Here is a 20,938-nt window from a genome sequence, read left to right as displayed (position 1 = left end):
ATTTATCACCCTTGGAATGTTCATATTCTTAACAAACACTTAAAGTGCATGAATTCGATTTTTAATGCACTTTTATAATATTTATTTCTGCACACATAAAACATAATCCTATTGTAATGTTTGAAATTATTAACATGTCACCATCCCTCGAAAGAATAAGAAGAAATTAGAGGAAAACCTTTGTTCCTCAAACAACAACAAACTGAGTAGGTAGTAGGTACATAAAAAAAGAAAAAATTCGAGAAGAATCAACTCAGTTTGGGATTATATTGTCTTTAGGCATTATTTTAAAATGTTAATAACGCATATTTAAAACTTTATATCTCCTTGTTCCTCCGTTGTCCAATACCGAGCAATTTGGCAGTGTGCTAAATAGGGCAATGGTTCGCGCCAGGACGTCTTATCTACTATCATACAAATTGGCGCGAACCGCTATTCCCGTATAAATTTATTGCACAGATAACATCAAAATTTCGACTGACATTTTCAGTGGGTGATGCAAATAGTCTATGGTCATAAATAATTGAATATATTATCTTTACTTTCTATTTCTATTTGATTTTTATAGAAAAGTTTCTATAAATATTATTATACTAGCTTCCCGCCCGCGGCTTCGCCCGCGCAGTCAAAGAAAAACCCGCATAGTTCCCGTTCCCGTGGGATTTCCGGGATAAAACCTATCCTATTTCCCGGGGTAAAAAGTAGCCTATGTCCTTTCTCGGGTATCAAAATATCTCTATACCAAATTTCATGCAAATTGGTTCAGTAGTTAAGGCGTGATTGAGTAACAGACAGACAGACAGAGTTACTTTCGCATTTATAATATTAGTATGGATTATTATATTTGTGTTAATTCGTAAACGATTTGGTTTTTGCGCTTCTAATTTTTAAATAGAAATGTAAAAAGAATATATCCACAAATATATCGAATACACCTTAAAATAGCAATAATTACTAGAAGCGCAAGTTTATAACTATTAAAAGCTTAATGATATAAAGATGAAGAATTTGTTAGTTTATTAGAACGCGCAAACTTCAGAAACTCCTGGCCCCATTAAAAAAAATCGTTATTCGTTCACCTTAATATGTGATCACTAGACATCGGATTATATGCATTTGCATATTTGCATATGCAAATGCATAAAACTCGCTAATTACGGCGTTAGTGCATATTTTAGCCTTTTTCCCCAATAGTGCATATTTCGTTAAGTAACGGGAGTTTTGATTGGTCGACTAACCTTTATTAGCCAATCAGAACGCACAGCGAGTAAACAAACCCTATTTTGGCATGGTAAAATAGCGAAAAATTACAAAATGGGCTCCATTTTAAGTAAATTTTGAGCTATTCAAAATAGGGCTAGATTACCTTAAAACTTAAAACATGGGTTGAATTCCAAAAAAGGGCTAGATTTAGCCCGGAAAGGTCTAAGGTGGCAACACTGGGCTCGCGGGTGACAAACGTCACAAATTTGCGCTCGAAAATTAGGTAAAAATGCCTAATTGTATATTGGCACAAAAACTATACTAAATTTCATGAAAATTTCACTGTATTTGTACAATCTTTGATTTAAATATATAAAATAATAAAGTTTTTTTGATTTTGTATTGTGCATATTTTAGGCATATCAGTCGTTTTTAGTGCATATTTCGGCCTTTTTTAGTGCATATTTGCATGCATATTTTGGCATTTTGTTAGTGCATATAATCCGATGTCTAGTGATCACCGAGTGCTTTAAGCCGGAGCGGACCGCTACTGTTAGTACCTACTTCAAATAAAACAAAACTTAAGTCTTAAATCTTTATTTATATAAAATTAAACATTACAATAAACAAGGCACAAACCATCACACAGCAACATTCCACAATTACTTCTAAACTAAACTTTAAATATATCAATGTCCTAATTATAATACGAAACTATCTACAGAACAAAAACACTTTGTTGATATTTTTTTATAAATGTTTCATCCCATAAGTATGGGGAAATATTATAATTTCAATTTTCATAATCTTAATAATGTTGATTGCTGGGGCTCTAATTTATTCACAAAGTCATTAGGATAGTTACATTATATACTTTTTGGAATTAATTAGTCTATATTATATAAAACCCTGAACAGTTTCAGTGTGATTTTATTTAAACTATAATATTATAAATCTAATGCTCCAATTTTTTTAAGAGTTATAATAAACAAATAATTGTTTTTTTTAAGAAAGGAATCGGTTTTTACAAATTAAGAGCTAGCGCGCACGAGCAACTTTGTCTCCGAAACTATTTTGTCTCTCCCATCAATTGTATGGGGAGTTGCGTCGCTACGTGCGCGCACTTTCATACTAGCCCATGGGTGGAGAGACAAAATAGTTGCCGAGACAAAATAGTTGCGGAGACAAAGTTGCTCGTACGCGCTAGCTCTTACAAAAAAACAGTAGGAAATATAGGTACAGATAGAAAAGATTTTTTTTTATATCAAAGCATAAGTTTACAATATTATAATATAAATTTAAATATATTTTGCATGTCTAAAATTTACCCCAAACTTATTAGAATAAAATTAACATAATAAAAGATACATGATTCTGAACTAGACATTCAAGAAATAAACAAAAATTAAATACTTAATACACATTCCCACTGCGACTGTTATAACTATTTTAAAACAATATTAATAGATCCATTAATAATATTCATTCAATATGTCAAATATAATCAATATCATAAACAATGTCATAGCCAATTAATAATTATTAAGGTCAAGGGTAAAATTTTAACAAAAAATATACAGAAAGTACTCTGCACAAAATCGCTACAAATTACGAACATAGTTTTTTTGGAAATGTCAGTTAAAAATACACAACTAATATAATGGTCCCGCCGATTTCAACCTACGCGTCAATATATTTACCGTAAATTCCTGTTTTTAAGCTTTGTTACATTGAAACAAATCTGTTTATCAAACTTAATTATTATTTTATTCACTGGTAACTTAGTAATATGGCAATTTCAGAGATTTCTAAACGGGTCAAAATGATAAACTTCTTATTACCAAACCTTCAGTCAGTCAGTCAGTTACTTAATTTATAAAAATCATAACATGACATATTCTGTAATGTACATAAAAATTTAAAACTGATACTACCCTATTGAAGAAAACTTTTAAGCACTGGTACACAAACCTCAAGTATGCATCCATACAAACTTGTTCAATCTTATTTAAAAAGACTATCATTTCCTGCAACCTTAGCTCAAAAAATGCTACAACACAATAAAATTTGAACCACTTTGTTGTCACTATTTTCACAGAACTACCACATAACTAGTATAGGTCACGTCATGTAAAAAGAACGCTGACGGTTAAGATGCGCATTGGCGATTTATTGGTCTATTTGGTGTTATGAGGTGGCTTAATAACAAATATGTAGTTGCGAAGCCATGGCTCGAGAGCCTGCTTCAAAAATAAAATAAGCAGCAAATAACTTTCGTGCTAAACTGCCACGATACATGCCAAAACACACCCCATCACTTTCATCCAGTGTTCTTTTTACATGATTCGCGTTATACACTATGCAATTTCAACCAGCGACTTCTTCCTTGTAGCCCTCCGCGGACGAGTCGGCGTATTCAAGTCACTCTCTTCTAGAATCTTCTTTATATCTCCTTTATTCGGCGTTTGACTCTTCCGTCTATTCCTGGTCATGATGGGACTCCGTTCTACCGCATCTTGCCTGACCAATTTCTTTCTATTTTCCTTTTCGTGATCCATAGACAATTCTGTATCTTCCAACTTGTGTATTCCACTCATATCCTTGTCTATGGAATTATCTAGAATTTCCGTATCGGAACTGTCAAAGATAAATTTTATAGACTTTTTCGATTGTGCAGTGCCGGATTTTAGTATGCTCCGGCCGGGTGTCGCATGTAGATTTACTGGTGAGAATAGTAGTGGGTTCTCCTGGAAAAAAAAATGTTATTTAATAACTATTAACTTTTCTATGTAGAACAAAGTAAACAGGGAATACATTATCTGATAGAATACTGAAAAGAATCTCACTCGTACAGCTATAAGTAAATAATGATCGAGATTTCAAATGTTTATGTTAATGTTGATGTAAAAAATTGTAAATCCTAAACAACTACATATTTACTCAAATGTTGAATTTTTATGTATGATTTGATTGTTCAATGTAGACTTGCTTCAAGTAATGAAATGAAACTATCTTCTTTTAAGGGGCGGTGGGAAGCGTAAAAAATTAGTTATTTATCTCATAAAATTACTAACACAGGAGAGATTATATAAAAAAATAACAAAAAATCAAATTGCTATCAACATTACAATAATCAATTCTTACAAAGTTACTAGTAATATATTACTCACATCAACAGCAGTAGGTTCTTGTTCCACACTCTTGCCGAACATAGAGGCGCGCAGCATTGCGAACGATGCGGAATTCTGGGAAATTGTTCATTATTATTAGTAAGAAACAGACAGACAAACAAACATTCCTCGCTACAGATCTTCGCATAGTATTGGTTGAAAAGCAACCTTAACTTTACTTTCAATATTTTTTACAATTAAGGGCTGATTTTTCAATCCCGGGTTAAGACTTATTCGTCTCGTCGTATTCTTTGCCCGTCTTTGTTAGTTTACGGGTGACATTTTAATATTATCGTGTAATACTTTAATATTAAGGGCGGATAAGTTTTAACCATGGATTGAAAAATCGGCCCTAAATTCACAAAAAATATTGACTGCTAGAGTGACACAATGAGATTTGTTTACGATATGTGGTAATTTACTTGTATCTGCGCTTAAAATCTAGATTTCTCTAAAAAAATATTTAAATACCTTAGAAGCGGACGCTTTCTTGGCCTCACTCGATAACACCGCTTTTAATAAAGTAGGTTTATTTGGCGTGCACATCGGCGGGCATCGAACCGGCGACCGCACGCTGAAGAAGCCAGCTTCGAACGTCTTGCTGTCGTCTGTTTGTTGAGTTTCCTCTGCTTTCGGCTCATGTTCTTTCTTCGCTTTGCGAGCGGCTGAAAATTGATGTGGTTCGTGCGAAAGTTGTTTATTATAATATAGTGTAGTGATTTGTTTTATTTATAACTTAGTTCCTTTATATTCTACATAGCCAAAATATTTTTTTATTGCAATGTTTTAAGCATTGAAGGAGAAAACAAATCGAATTACAACTAAATTTAAAAATATCAGAAAAAACGACTACATTCACACGTTAGTCAGTTTTCGTGAAAACAGAAGAATGCTGTCTGATTACTTATAGTAGGGGAGCCCATGATGCTAAATGTGGATTTACTCGAGCGTCACGGAAACCTATTAGAATTGGTAGATTAGACCATAGCGAGACAAAAAGGTCCTATAATGTTTTCACTTTTAGCGGTGGGGAAGGGTTTTTTGATTTTTTTTTAATTTAAAAAAGAAAAAATTGGCTTGGAAATACTCAAGCGCGTTAGATATTGTTATTTTGCATACTCCAGGACGTCACTGAAATAAAGTATACGTTAATCTGACGATTTAAGTGGCGATTTAATCGCTATTAAAAAAGGGTAAAAAATTAAAGTAATATTATTCGAGCGCATCAGATTAATATATGGGGGGGTTAATTACAATATAAGAAGTCCCCATTTCGCTAATCTGACGATTCGAGCTCAACCTTAGGGAATTATGGATTATTCAAATTTTCCAGCGGGACCCCTGAGCGCACCCACCAACCATAACTGCTCATATTGACTAGAGGTACTAATGAATAGCTAAGGTACCGTCCCTTATAGTAATCTGGCGCGCTCGAGTAAATCCCAAAATCCCCTCTTGGGCTCCCCTACTATTATAAAAAATAATATGTGAAATGATTTCTTTATGTTACCCACATTAAGTATTTACGGGGACATAGGGACAGAGAAAGCGACTTTGTTTTATACCATGTAGTGATGTGTAAACATCTTACCAGCAATCATATCCCTGATCCTGCTTGTAGCAGCCGGTTTGTTCGTCTTCGGCTTGGTGACCACCTTCCTCCTCTGTTCCACGGGCTGCTCCTCCACGGTCCAACTGTGAGCCTTCATCTGGTCTAGCTTCTTGAAACGCATGTCTACGTTTACCACCTGAAAGTTACATTACAGTAAATGTTGTAACTGTTGTAAATTTTGACGTGACAACGTCTTATAATTCGATAGAGCCGGCTGCACGCACGAAAAAACATGACTCATGCGGCGTTACCTCGCTCTGAGGCGTTAAAGGCTTGAAGTGCAAGCGAGAGCGCGGAACGAGCGACAAAGAAGCACAATCGGATGTTGTCACGTTCAACTATCGTCAGTAAACCGACTTTACAGACAACCACTTTTTCAGTTTAATATAGAATGTTTATAGACATTTGAAAATTTTTAATTAATTTTTTTTTTCTTTATTTCAGGCAACAAATGTAGTTACAGTTAAAGGTCTTAATATACTTAAAACTACTACTAAAAACTTTATGAATAGAAAAAAAACGACCGAAAGGTGAGATATGCGATTTCTCACCGTACCATTGCGAAAAGACGCGCATCATAATCGTATTTTTGTAAACGTTGATTCTGGCAAAATATTTTTTTTATAAACATGAGCAATATATTTCATGATTAATATACTATAGAAAATATGAATCAATTTGTAGCTAGATAAATAAATCTTCATCTACACCACCTTATTAATTCCTTTGTAAATTACTGTATTTAAAATCTTAATAAATCGGCCCACAGCCCCCAGGAAAGAGCGTTCTTCGGTTCTTCACTATCACTACATAGAATAAAACAAAGTCGCTTTCTCTGTCCCTATGTGCCTATGTCTCTTTGTACGCTTAAATCTTTGAAACTACGCAACGGATTTTGATGCGGTTTTTTTTTAATAGATAGAGTGATTCAAGAGGAAGGTTTATGTGTATAACATCCATTAAATAGTGGAGAAGTAGTTATTTTTGAGGTTTCACTCAGGCTAACTCACGCTAACTCAGGATCACTCACGCTCACTCACGCTCACTCACGCTTACTCAGGACCACTCACGCTCACTCAAGCTGCCTCACGCTCACTCACGCTAACTCACGCTCACTCAGACTAACTCACGCTCACTCACGCTAACTCAGGCTCACTCACGCTAACTCACGCTCACTCACGCTAACTCACGCTAACTCACGCTTACTCACGCTAACACATGCTCACTCACGTTCACTCACGCTAACTCAGGGTCACTCACGCTCACTCAGGCTGCCTCACGCTCACTCAGGCCAACTCACGCTCACTCACGCTAACTCAGGCTCACTCAGGCTAACTCAGGCTCACTCACGCTAACTCATGCTCACTCAGGCTAACTCACGCTCACTCACGCTCACTTACGCTCACTCAGGCTAACTCACGATCACTCACGCTCACTCAGACCAACTCAGGATCACTCACGCTCACTCACGCTAACTCATGCTAACTCAGGATCACTCACACTCACTCACGCTAACTCAGGACCACTCACGCTCACTCAGGCTAACTCATGCTCACTCACGCTAATTCAGGATTACTCACGCTAACTCAGGATCACTTAACTTGGATTAACAAATAAGATTAGTTTTTATCCCGGAAATCCCATGGGAACGGGAACGATGCGGGTTTCCTTTGAAAAAGCGGGCGAAGCCGCGGGCGGAAATCTAGTAACTAATAAAAAAAAATAAAAAATAACCTGCATGAACACCATATCCCAGAAGCCGTGCAAATCAACCGCTGTGACCAGCGGCTGCGAAGGGTCTGGTGTCTCGCACCTTGCGACCAGACCGGCAAACTGCTGGAGTTTCTGCGTCATAAGCAAGCGGGCTTGACCCACCGCTCCTAGAATCGCTTCCTAGAAAGATACATTTATAATTTATATAATAATCCATACTTATATACTTACATACTTATAATATACTTATATACTTATAATATTATAAATGCGAAAGTTCTGTATTCTGTATTCTGTCTGTTACTCAATCACGCCTAAACTACTGAACCAATTTGCATGAAATTTGGTACATATAGAGATATTTTGATACCCGAGAAAGGACATAGGATAGGTTTTATCCCGGAAATCCTACGGGAACGGGATCTTCTTTGAAAACGCGGGCGAAGCCGCGGGCGGAAATCTAGTAAATAATAAATAATTAATTGACTGGCCGGTTGGCTTGGTTGGTTGTGGCCCTGCCTTCCAAGCTAGAGGTTGTGGGTTCGATTCCCACCCGGCGCAAATATTTGTGTGATGAACATAGATGTTTGCTCTGTCTGGGTATTAATTATCTATATAAGTATTAATTTAAAATTATATATGTATGTTTATCAGCCATCTAGTTCCCATTCCCATAACACAAGCGAAAGCTTAGTATCAGATCATGCTATGTATGAAAATTGTCCTGAAATATTTATTTATTATTATTTATTAAATAGATTACATTTTTATGAGCACAATATGTAATCTCTATATTGGTCACGGCACCACGCGTGAACGGGTGGACTGATTTTGATGAAACTTTTTTTATAATATTCCTTGAAGTATGAGCAAGCTTAACCACACAGGTTTGTGAGAAATATAAATAAAATGCATCTATGCAACACATCACTTTCATCTGTTAGATTCTGTATATATTTTAACTCATTTAAAAAAAGCTGTAAAATTGTACTATAAAGAATTCTTATACATATTCTAAATAATTTGCAGTCAGTTAAAATTCTTATAACTAAAAAATAAAAATAATAGAAAGAACAAACCTGAACAAATTCTGGCAAATTATTATTTTGTTCTGAAATCTTATCCCAGGTATCACACAATTCTGATAGCCTTTTGATCTCAGAATTCAACTGCTTTTTGAAGTGGTCTATGCTTTCCATATCATTGAGATCTTCATCTAGGAGACCTGAAATAATAAAATAATATAAATTATGAAGACTAGGATATAATATATAAATAAAATGTACTGATTAAATCATTCCTGGGTTAAATATTTTTTATCTGCATGTGTATGTAAACAATTTCTGTATGTCTATCTAAATTCTATAAACAATGCAAAGGCAAGCCAAGGCCCATTTCAAATACAAAAACTCCCATATTAAATAGCAACTATTTTCTGATGAAAAAATAATTTAATTTCTAACAATTCATCTACATAATCAACATCATGTTATTTAATCATTAGTATGTGTGAAACTAATAACTCTGCATGTCTGCCTGTTACTCAATCACGCCTAAACTACTGAACCAATTTGCATGAAATTTGGTATGGAGATATTTTGATACCCGAGAAAGGACATAGGCTACCTTTTATTGCGAAATATGTACCACGGGCGAAGCCGGGGCGGACCGCTAGTATAAAATAAAATAATACCTTCAGCAATCTTCTGTTTCATTTCCCTGCGAGCATTATCCTTTCCTCTCGACAGGGTGACACAGGGACTAATTCTCTTTGCCTCTGCTGCAATCTGCTCTGGGGTCATCATGACCTCTACAGGAGATTTAGGAGACCTTAACCTTTCTTCAGAACTTGATTCACTCTTTGGTATTGGTTTGAGAGGTGTTCGCTTTACCGGAGAAGCTTGATTCGACTTTCGGGGTGTTTTCATTTTGATGTCTACAGGAGATCCCATACTGCTGTCTGAATTTGAACTCTGTATCATTTTAGTTGGTCCCTTTTTACCCAGTGATGATCTTGGAGTTCTCTTATTTGCTGCTGGTGACTCCATACTTGTTTCCGAACTGGAACTATTTATGCTTATAACAGATTTCTTCAAATTTTTCTTGTCTGGTGTTTTATTTGCTTCCTTTGACTTCCTAGGTGTCTTAACTTTAACTTCTACAGGAGATGAATCAGTTTCTGTAGAATTTGTGCTGTTGTGTGGTGGTTTTTTGTTCGGTTTATTAGATTTCTGTGTTTTATTACTAACAATGGGCTCTTTAGATTTTCTGATGGGTTTCTTAACTGGCCCCTTTTCCTCGCTTTCCATACTACTTCCAGAGGTAGAAGTGCTATATTGTGTGGTTTTCTTCGTGTTGCTATTGAATTTTGCTTTTAAATTGGGTTTAGTGCTTGATTTCACATCTCTATTAGGCGCATGTGGTTCAAACTTTACCATACTGGCTGCTTTACCTTTTCTTTTTGGGAAAGTTAGAGTTGGCACTGTTTCCAAATGTTTTAATTGAGGAGGACGGAATGTTGCGTCAGGTGGTGCAAATGATGTTTTACTTTGGTTTGGTAAAGTATTTTTTGTTGAAGAGCCTTGCTGACTGGCCTTGTTTCTCGACTGTGATCTGGTCACCCTTCCTGATGTACTTGGCATCACTTTAGGGGGTGGGGGAGGCGGTACAAACCTAGGTGGTGCACGAGCAACTCCAACTATAAAGGGCTTTTTCTTTTGTGAAGCTGCCTCCTTCTTTTTCTTTTCTTTGTCTTCCTTCCATTTCTCTAATTGCATTCTTCTGTGCTCTATTTTTTGTTGTTTGTCTGACTTTGGCAAGGGGCTGTCTATTTTTTCTAATTGTTGTATATTTCGAATTTTATCAAAAACAGTTAGACGACTACTTCTTCTCCGTTTTATATTTGAATCAAGCCGTCTTTTAACCTGAAATTAATAAAAAAAATCAAATAGACTTAGTTAAATATCAGTTCTCTGTCTCTCATTTTAACTGAAATAGTTTAAACATACCCCATTTGCAACGCTGGAAAATTGTACAGGTTTACACTTATGTTGCTTCTCATGATTCTGCAGTAATGCACCAAAGTCGAAGCTTTTCTCTGAAAGGTTTGTTAAAAGTTGAAAATTTACCATAAAATTTATAAATGTCTGAACTTCTATAATTAAGCATGATATACGCTATATGTTTCTCTTAATTCATGATTATTGTGGTTTATTATAGAGAGAAACTGTAATAAATTTACTTACCCATCATTGGAAACCTGAAAAATAAAAAACACAAATTAACAAACACAATGAGAAATTTCAAATAAATAACTGTCTTTCAAAAATAGTAACCAGCAACCAAAACCCATAAACAACAGACGATTGTTGGTATTTTCATTCTCGTTAATATTTTCATTAATAAGTATTTAGATAAAACATGTATTTTTAATTAAAAACAATGTAGTAATTCATATTAAATTTTATAAAATATTTAAATGCGATAATATTTATTTTCTTTATCTGCGAATTCAACACTCAACGGCTATGGCAAGAATTTTCAGTGATTTCCGGCTGTCAGCTGATAAACTCATTCATTGCTTTCCAAAACCTATTTCGATTTTCTAAGAGAGAAAACGTCAGGCACCATACAACATGGGCTTGAAATACGCGATCAAAAGCTAGTTATAGCTGAAATATTGCTCTAATTGTAGTGTTATTGTTATTATAGTTTCATTTTATATGTACATTGTGTAACTCATAGATTAGTCAAAAATGGATACGTTTATCTTAGGAAACCTCGGTTATGGCGTTTGTTGATCATTAAAAATTTTGTTCGGTTTATAATTTTCTTTCTATTTGATGTCCGCTTTTCGTTAGTGCTCGTCTATTTAGTTCGTGTTTACGTGTATACTCGAAATGGTGAAGGAGAAGCCTAATTCAATACGGATATACGACGATGAGGGGTTTAGGCGGCGTGCTGCTTGTATATGCGTACGATCCGACGCCGAAACGGAGGTTATTATAGCGTTCTATTGATGTAAATATGAGTGCGATGGCGTTGTATTAACGTGTAATGTGCGTAGGTGTTGCTCGTGACATCTTCGCGGCGACCTGACAACTGGATTGTGCCCGGCGGCGGCGTCGAGCCTGAGGAGGAACCGTCAGTGACCGCGATGCGCGAAGTGCTGGAGGAGGCCGGCGTTATCGGCAAGCTTGGACGATGTCTTGGTGTTTTCGAGGTAAGAATATCTAACTACATAACCTCCAAGTGGTACATTAGCTAAAAATTATAAACGAATGTCAACAACCGTAAACATTAGGTGACGGAACGCTTTCATTTGTGCCATGCTATTAATTATTAGTTTCACCAACAGTAATCAAAATGAAATTAGGACACGAATCAGCAGCTTTTGTATTCGAAAGCAATTAAAATATTACCAAGACAATGTAGTCTAATGTCATTGACCTCTTCACTTTCAAATGTGTCAAATAAACAAAATATGAGTGACAGAATATATTTAAATAATAATGGTTTTGTAATTCAATATGTTTTTACTAGTGAAAAGAACTCATGAGATAGTTTATAATGTTATTGGACACTAAGAAAATACAACATCATATTCAATATAAGTTTATATTCTGCATAATATAGGAAATTTGGTCTATGTAAGACGTGTATATGAGATCATATTCTGCTATACTCATGTGGCGATTAATCGATGCTGTTATTTAAATTAAAATTAAGCATCCCACTATTGAAAATAATAATTTTATCATTATTATTGTATTTATTCTCCATCTGCACAGATATACTATTATTATCAAGCAAACCATTCATTCATTTAAATTTTTTCCATTGACAATAAAATTATTAAAAGTAGGACATTTAATTGTTGTTTGGATTAAATTGTATTCTTAAATAACATCATTTTTATACTTTTAAACTACAACAGATACTAATAATAATAAAAACGATACCTTTGTCACACAAACAGCATAGTGTTTTTCTACAGTCTATGGTTAAAAGTTGACAAAATATTACATATAAAAGAAAACAATTCCATAATATACTGTTGTATATTATTCACAATAGTTATTTTCAACAATATATAGTTTTACACATTATAGTTATGTGTTGTTGTGCAATAGAACATTGAACTACTCTCATCATCAAAAGTTTCATCTGAGCCAAGTTTCCGACAGAATTGGCATTGTTAAATACCTGTTACATGTGACTCGTTTGTAGCTATTGAAACCTGATTTGCTTGTATTACTATAAAATTGATGTATTTTATTTGTAACTAGCGGTCCGCCCCGGCTTCGCCCGTGGTACATATTTACGTTTTCTCTACATAAAAACCATCCTCGTACTTCAAGGAATATAATAGAAAAGAATTATCGAAATCGGTTCAGCCGTTCACACGTGATGCCATGACAACGCGAAACGGGTGCAGACCCGCCGCCTTTTTATAGCTCCCGCCGCGAAGCGCGTCGAACGCGGCAACTGATACACAAAAATAATCCTTATGGCATGATTCTGTATTCACGCGCGATGACTTATAGCGTATTTCATGTATAACTTTGGTGTTTCTACACCGATTTACATGATTCTTTTACTATAACCTGCCCAGGAGTATGAAGAATAATTGTGCCAAATTTGGTTAAAATCCGTCGTGTAGTTTTTGTTTCTATAACGAATATACAGACAGACAGACAGACAGACAGACAGACAGACAGACAAAAATTTTACTGATTGCATTTTTGGCATCAGTAGCGATCCCTTATCACCCCTTCATAGTTTTTTTTTAAATATATTTCATGTACAGAATTGGCCTCTCTACAGATTTATTATAAGTATAGATATAATATTATTTATTAAACAATAACTATTAATATGGATTAAGAGTAATTGAGAAAGTTAATTATTTTTTTTAACATCTTTCACCATGGCTGACTAAAATGTCATTGATACTTCAACATTATTAAGTTATTTACTTGTGTTACGGATACAAAAGAACTCAACAGATTTACAAATTAATTTAGATCAATACATATTTATTGATTTAATAACAATCTATACAAATATTATAAATCTAAACAGTTTGTTTGCTTGAACGCGCTAATCTAAAGAACCACGATTTGAAAATTATTACACTGTTAGATAGTCCATTTATCGAGGATGGCTATAGGCTGTATATCATTACTCTAAGACCAATAGGAGCTGAGCGAACTGCCTAAAACCATAACAAAACACAGCTACTTATAACAAAAATCTTATTCAATTGCTCCTTCAGCACACAAGTTCATATCATATCATATAGCCCATATTACTGTCTTAGATACTACATGTTAAAATATTACCATTACCTATGAGAGTATTAAATAAATTACATATCATATAGTTTTATTGCTCTTACGAAAATGGAAACAAACAATTTTAAATTGTTATTTATTTATTTTATTGCACGCCTCATAAGCGAAGCGTTGAGGTGGGTACTACTGTCACTTCGCGCAAAACATCTGATTTTTCAAACTTAAAATGTCTTTATGTATCATACATTGCACTTGTAAGATAATACATACACACACATATTAAGAAAAAACACTATTTTTAACATTCATGATATTTTTGAGGTCATTTTTGTTATTTAAACTAGTTAAAAAACAGTTTAAAAAAGTTCTGTCTTGGACGTCCGTGTGTCTGTATGTGCGGAGGATTTTCTTGTTAACACGATAGCGACCGAAATACTTTACTAATCGAGTCTTTTTTTTTCTCTTACGCTCGAGTATGCTCAGGAATAGAACCCTTTCATTTTTCAGGGTCTGATTCGATGTGGTTTAATTGTTATTAAATAAACAAAAATAATAATTAATAAATAATTATTAAAAAAAATTATGAGGCGTGCACTTTTGGATTTTCCAAATTATAATTCTTTATTGTACAAAATATGAGAAAACAATAGTATGCAAAAAGAAATGGTATTACAAAAGCTTAATTTGCACAAAAGGCGGCCTTATTGCTAAACAGCAATCTCTACCAGGCAACCTGGCGAGAGAGGAAATGAAAGAAGATTATTGGATAGTGATTATAAATTTCAATTTATTCAACCACAAAATGACATATTATGACTGAACAATTACCTTTGCCCTTGGATCAAGGTCGCAGAATATTTTCCTGAACTATCTACTTTATGAATGGATCCTATTTTTATCACAGAGTAGGTAATAGCCAGATAAGTGACACAGAAATAATGGCATCTAATTACAATTAAGTTAATAGATTGTGATATCAAATTCTTGTGGTTAAATGATACTATCCATACTTCGTGCAAACCTTACTTGTTTTTATATGCAGGAAATTTTGCTATGTTCTCCTCTGAAAACAAAATCACTTAAGTAGTTTCGACTACATAATTATACCATGAACGTCTGTTTCTATAGTAATCATTCCGGTATATAAGCTGAAAGTATCACCAAAATCCGTTAGCGGTTAGGTGGTTTTCGCGTGAAAGATTAACAAACGTACATACTACTCTTACAAACTTTTGTGTTATTAATATTAAATAGCATAGGACATTCCACTTTATTAACTCTGAAACTGGAAAAGGTCGGTTCAGCAGTCGTGCGAGATTAAACAAAGAATGAACATTCCAACAACTTCACAAACTTTCAGTGAGCATTGCCAACACAATAGAAAGATGTATAAGTTTCTCCTACGGTTATGCGATATTACAAAAGTAACTCAAAATGAACTGACTTGAGTCTGACTATCCCGACATTTCAAAGACTTTAACAGTAACATCAGATTTTGTCATAGATTTAGTTGTGGTCAAAACTTTTTTGCGGAAGGGAAGACTTTCAAATGTACGGGTTTGAATTACCAAATCATCTTACACATATAGAAGGCTTATGTAGCTAACAGAGAGAATACAGGTATATTCTATACCTGTATTGATTATACAAATGGTAGACCGTAGAAGAGAGAAAACCGCCAAGTGATCTGCTGTCTTGTGGACCAAACTTGGAAGGCGTTTAGTAGAGTTGTCTGGCTCTAACATGCCTGTTATTTGCAATCAAGAACCCGTAGCAAACGCACCAAAAAGTTTGCAACATTGTTATAGACGTTTCAGTTATTTTTGCACCGCCGATCGGATAAATCATTGAATACGCCAATTCGTATACGTCACTGGCCACGGATTATTCGATATATTACTTGGAAATCTATTTCGAGCTTACGAGCTTATGGCATTATCCTCAGCTTTTCCTTGTTGCTGTGTGCAAGGGGCACTATGGTATTTGTGAATAATTGGACTGCGCTAATTGATAGATGTGCCTACTTCGTTGGAGTTGTAACAAAAATGTTACTACGTAAAAAATGCTTAGCTTTTGTGTCCATTTTATACGCTCGTGTATCCACGTTTTCATTTTCTCTGCGAGTTATATAGAAGTACAATAGTGTTCTGAAACATCTCTTGCGAATTTAGATACTCTGTTATTTCAGTAACATTTGTGGGTACCTACATAAATATCCATATAAACTCACTTGATCGCGAAAAATATCATAAAATACATACATATTAATATGAAAAAAGGCTTTAAAAATAGAAATGATCAATTCCTTCATTGCAAAGATTGGAAAAACGATAAAGTTTATAATGAATAGATGCATATAACCAGACTTCGTGTCGCCAGCTGTGATTAGCTGCAAACCCACATGCAGAGTCCTTGAACTTTATATTTAGTTAACCCACAATCAGAATTGAACAACTAGTGGCCAAGTTTTACTATGCATTTTTCATATTTGTTCCGAGATTCATTAATCATAACGACAATTTGATGTAGTTTATTTTGTTCATTAAAAAAAAATTCGTGTTTTAAAAAAGGGTTTATCGTATTTCCTCTAAAAATCGATTAACGTTTTTACTTTACCGTCTCGTCTCGTGTGTATGATAAGAACCTTAGCGAATCCATAAGAAGGCTTCTTTAGCCTAGTTAAAATGAATTTTTATACTCAATAATCTAGGCTTTATCGTTCTAGTGACCAAATCCTCTTAGCTGTCGGATAAATAATCTAATATAAGTATGTAATCGCAGGTATTTCTTGGCTTTCTAATTACCTACTTACTAACACGATACTCTTATTTGTTTAGATAGTAAGTTACAGGTAGTCATAGTACGAGATCCGGCTGCAGGATCAGTGCGTTCATCGGTTTTTTGCTGAAAACCGAATTTTTATGTATATTTATAATTAGGAGAATATATATCGACTAGGTTGCCAGTCAAAATTTGGCCGCAAGCATGTTTAATTAAAATTTTTCTAATCGATTTTTGGGAAAAAAATTCGTTCACTTGTTTTTTGAATAAAATGTAGTCTACATCACGTCAAATGATATAAAAATTCTAAAAAATCACGGTTGCCGCTTTTCACCTGGCCGCAACATCTTGGCAGCCTGGTGCAAACAGGTATGATTTCGATTTATTTTTACGTTCATAACGCACATTTATGAATCATATATCAAATTAAAGCTAATTTTTTTCTATTTATTATCATATATGGTTGCCTAATTAAATCCCGCCGCAAATAAGGGTTGCTGGCTTTTAAAAATTATAATTATAGGATTAGTGCATTCATCGGTTTTTTGCTGAAAACCAAATTTTTATGTAACTATATGTATTTATAATTAGGAGAATATATATCGACTAGGTTTCCAGTCAAAATTTGGCCGCAAGCATGTTTACACTCAACCTTAAATATTCAACATCTTTAACAGCCGGCAACCCTTATTTGCGGCCGGATTTAATTAGGCAACCGTATATGATCATAAATAGAAAAAAATTAGCTTTAATTTGATATATGATTCATAAATGTGCGTTATGAACGTAAAAATGAATCGAAATCATACCTGTTTGCACCAGGCTGCCAAGATGTTGCGGTCAGGTGAAAAGCGGCAACCGTGATTTTTTAGAATTTTTATATCATTTGACGTGATTTAGACTACATTTTATTCAAAAAACAAGTGAACGATTTTTTTTTCCCAAAAACCGATTAGAAAAATTTTAATTAAACATGCTTGCGGCCAAATTTTGACTGGCATCCTAGTCGATATATATTCTCCTAATTATAAATATACATAAAAATTCGGTTTTCAGCAAAAAACGATGAACGCACTAATCCTATATTTATAATTTTTAAAAGCCAGCAACCCTTATTTGCGGCGGGATTTAATTAGGCAACCATATATGATAATAAATAGAAAAAAATTAGCTTTAATTTGATATATGATTCATAAATGTGCGTTATGAACGTAAAAATAAATCGAAATCATACCTGTTTGCACCAGGCTGCCAAGATGTTGCGGCCAGGTGAAAAGCGGCAACCGTGATTTTTTAGAATTTTTATATCATTTGACGTGATGTAGACTACATTTTATTCAAAAAACAAGTGAACGAATTTTTTTCCCAAAAATCGATTAGAAAATTTTTAATTAAACATGCTTGCGGCCAAATTTTGACTGGCAACCTAGTCGATATATATTTTCCTAATTATAAATATACATAAAAATTCGGTTTTCAGCAAAAAACCGATGAGCGCACTGATCCTGCGGTGGGATCTTAGACTATCACGTCTTATATTAACACAAGTTTGTTTTAGCTGACAATGTTTATAAATATTGCAAATAGAGTTTGTTTTTATGACTCTTTTCTTTTTAAAAAATGAAATGCAGAAGTCTTAATAACTAAATAAATAAAAACTATGTCACTAAATATATGTCGTACAATCACTATGTTAACGTATTTATCTGGATGAATAAATTTTCCCGTTAGCAAAAATCTCAGAAATCTATAATTTTAATGGAAACAGCCTTTCCATTTGGTCAGTAAATATAATTATCACATTATGTATTTTGTGTATTAACTTTGAACTCGTTGCATTCCAGAACCGAGAGCACAAGCACCGGACAGAAGTATACGTGATGACCGTGACCCAGGAGCTGGCTGAGTGGGAGGACTCGCGGCTCATGGGCCGCAAGCGACAGTGGTTCTCCATCGACGACGCGCTGGCCCAGCTCGCGCTGCACAAGCCCATACAGCGGCACTACCTCCAACAACTCAAGAGGTCCAAACAAACCAAGGCAGACGATAGCTAAAGGGAACGTCTGGATGGAACTCTGGGGGTCTTTACGCGCCAATTTGGCCATTTTTCGGCCTGTTGGCTGATGTTGACACACGCGGCAGTTTTGCTTTCGTCGATACAAATTACGCTTTGAGGGTAGTTGACTAAATCTGTAACTTATTTCAGTGTAACGGAAACACATCGATCGAAATAAAATAGCCTTCTACCCTCATACAGCTTAAACGATTACCAAAAAGAACGGCTATTGCGAGGTTAATTTATAAATGACAAAGTTCTGTAAAATATAGCGAATTATTATTTCACAAGACCCCCTCCGTACGGTTCCGTTTGACCATCATCAGCACTGCCGCCACATCTGCAGTGCCGTGGACGACGCCCTGGACTTATCGATTTAAAAAATAGAAGTTAGTCAACGGTTATTTAATTATTTTAAGTGAGATTATTTCTTATGAGAATATCTGGTTCATGATTGAATTCACAGCTTGTCAATGGGTGTGTGGCAGAAATCCATAGTGTGTTTAATTTTAATTGAGATTTGCTTTATGTCACGCAAAATTAATGTTTTCTTTTAGATACGATTGAGTGTTTTGATACATACTTGAATTTTACATGAATTGATTTATTGTTGTTCCGAGGTTCCGCGAAATATCGCATAAATTAAAATTCGAGAAGTTGACTACCAAATACCAAATATTGACGTATGCTTTCTTCGTTATAAAACTATATTTCTTTTTATGCAAAATTCGACACCACAATGCGGTTATTTTGTTTTTTGTTTTAAAATTATCTGCTAGTCGAATTGGTCGTAGGAACGAATGTCGGTTGTGTGTGCTATTTAATGATAATTATAATTACGCATTGGTTACTTAACAATTTTTAAAATTAATACTACCAAAACTAAGCCACATTTTGAATTGTGTTCATAGTTGAGTACAGCAGAACCACAAAATAAGTAATAGGTCTTTTTGGAAATGATATTGAAAACAGGAGTCCTATAAACATTAGACAAAGTAATTATTGACAAAAATACTATGTCGGATATTCCTTGGGCTCATAATAATGAAATAAAGATTGATTCTTTGCACAAGTGACACTTATTTGTGGTACTTCTGTGCAACGAGTGCCTGAAAACAATTATGCGATAAAAAGTTGTTCACCACTAAAATTATAAATAATAACACTACATATATTTACATTTCATAACGTGAATTGGCGCCAGATAACTAGAATTTGAGCTATGGCTGATTTTATGTCGACCGGGGTGAGGGCGGCTCGTAACATTGGTTACCATAGCAACGCAATATCGATTCCCGTCAAAATAATGCCGTCGACGCCATCTTGCTTTTAAACTTTAGCTATTTGGCGGCAACTATACTGAGCTCAACTTATATCTAAACTCTAAAGTAATAACTACATATTTATTTAATTGTGTAACGCTAGTGACATGCTCGATTGGCTTTCAAAATAATTATCAGACTATAATAAACTATATCTTCACTTAATGAATTAAACAATAAGCTTTTTAATGAAATACCTTAAGTCATATGGAGTCTGTCCCAGTCATGGGCATTTTATTGTAAGCGCTAGATCTTAATTTATATCCTAATGTAACGCTATTTGTACCTATCTGGATATAGAAATTATTTTTGTAAAATATTCTGAGGTTTTAATAAAATTGTGATGAATGTGTTTTGAATTATTATTCGAAATAAAATATGATAATCAACCTTTCTCTACGTCATTCAATAGTAATCGTTTATTTTAATGAATTGATAATAATTAATGACACATTCTTAGATCATTCAACTAATTTTTTTTTTATTACTTGGGTATAGTCTAAGGCGGTACTGCATGTTGTCTATGGTATGACAGTTGGTATCATGCGAGCGAGTCGAAACACGTAATTGTAACATCTCTTTTTTTCTACTTTACGTATATTTTTATACAGCAATGAAATAAATGTTAATTTTATTCTGTTAGCATTAAAACGAAAAGACATACAATCTCTATTTTTTATTTAAATTAAATTAATTCGTTTAAGATTCCCGATGAGTTTAATAATAAATTTTATATTGCTCTTCTGATAAGCGTTTTTGTTAATTCCCTTACGTTATGGTCTTAA

General features: G+C 34.3%; 2 protein-coding genes and 1 long non-coding RNA gene across 3 annotated transcripts in view; 2 read left to right on the top strand and 1 right to left on the bottom strand.

Moving 5' to 3' along the window:
• The window catches only part of LOC149903740 (uncharacterized), a 336,421-nt gene that overhangs the window by 254,209 nt on the left and 61,274 nt on the right, over positions 1 to 20,938 (top strand). The gene's annotated exons all lie outside the window — the stretch shown is intronic.
• Positions 2,759 to 11,004, bottom strand: LOC149903753 (uncharacterized). Its single transcript, XM_090107765.1, has 9 exons — positions 10,944 to 11,004; positions 10,707 to 10,795; positions 9,392 to 10,622; positions 8,778 to 8,923; positions 7,720 to 7,878; positions 5,965 to 6,121; positions 4,845 to 5,038; positions 4,374 to 4,448; positions 2,759 to 3,950 (listed from the first exon to the last, which is right to left on the bottom strand). Exons 1-9 carry the CDS (start codon positions 10,948 to 10,950, stop codon positions 3,561 to 3,563), a joined length of 2,448 nt encoding a protein of 815 aa, XP_089963891.1. The 5' UTR covers positions 10,951 to 11,004; the 3' UTR covers positions 2,759 to 3,560.
• On the top strand, positions 11,255 to 20,897 carry Aps (diphosphoinositol polyphosphate phosphohydrolase 1 Aps). The gene is made up of 3 exons (XM_090107689.1): positions 11,255 to 11,696; positions 11,765 to 11,920; positions 18,620 to 20,897. Exons 1-3 carry the CDS (start codon positions 11,598 to 11,600, stop codon positions 18,827 to 18,829), a joined length of 465 nt encoding a protein of 154 aa, XP_089963815.1. The 5' UTR covers positions 11,255 to 11,597; the 3' UTR covers positions 18,830 to 20,897.

The sequence above is a fragment of the Colias eurytheme genome, chromosome 12 (genome assembly GCF_061535395.1).
Source record: "Colias eurytheme isolate Ceu_HAF_F1 chromosome 12, ilColEury1 Martin Lab GWU primary, whole genome shotgun sequence".
Classification (NCBI taxonomy): domain Eukaryota; kingdom Metazoa; phylum Arthropoda; class Insecta; order Lepidoptera; family Pieridae; genus Colias; species Colias eurytheme.
This window is presented reverse-complemented; position numbering and strand designations above follow the sequence as displayed.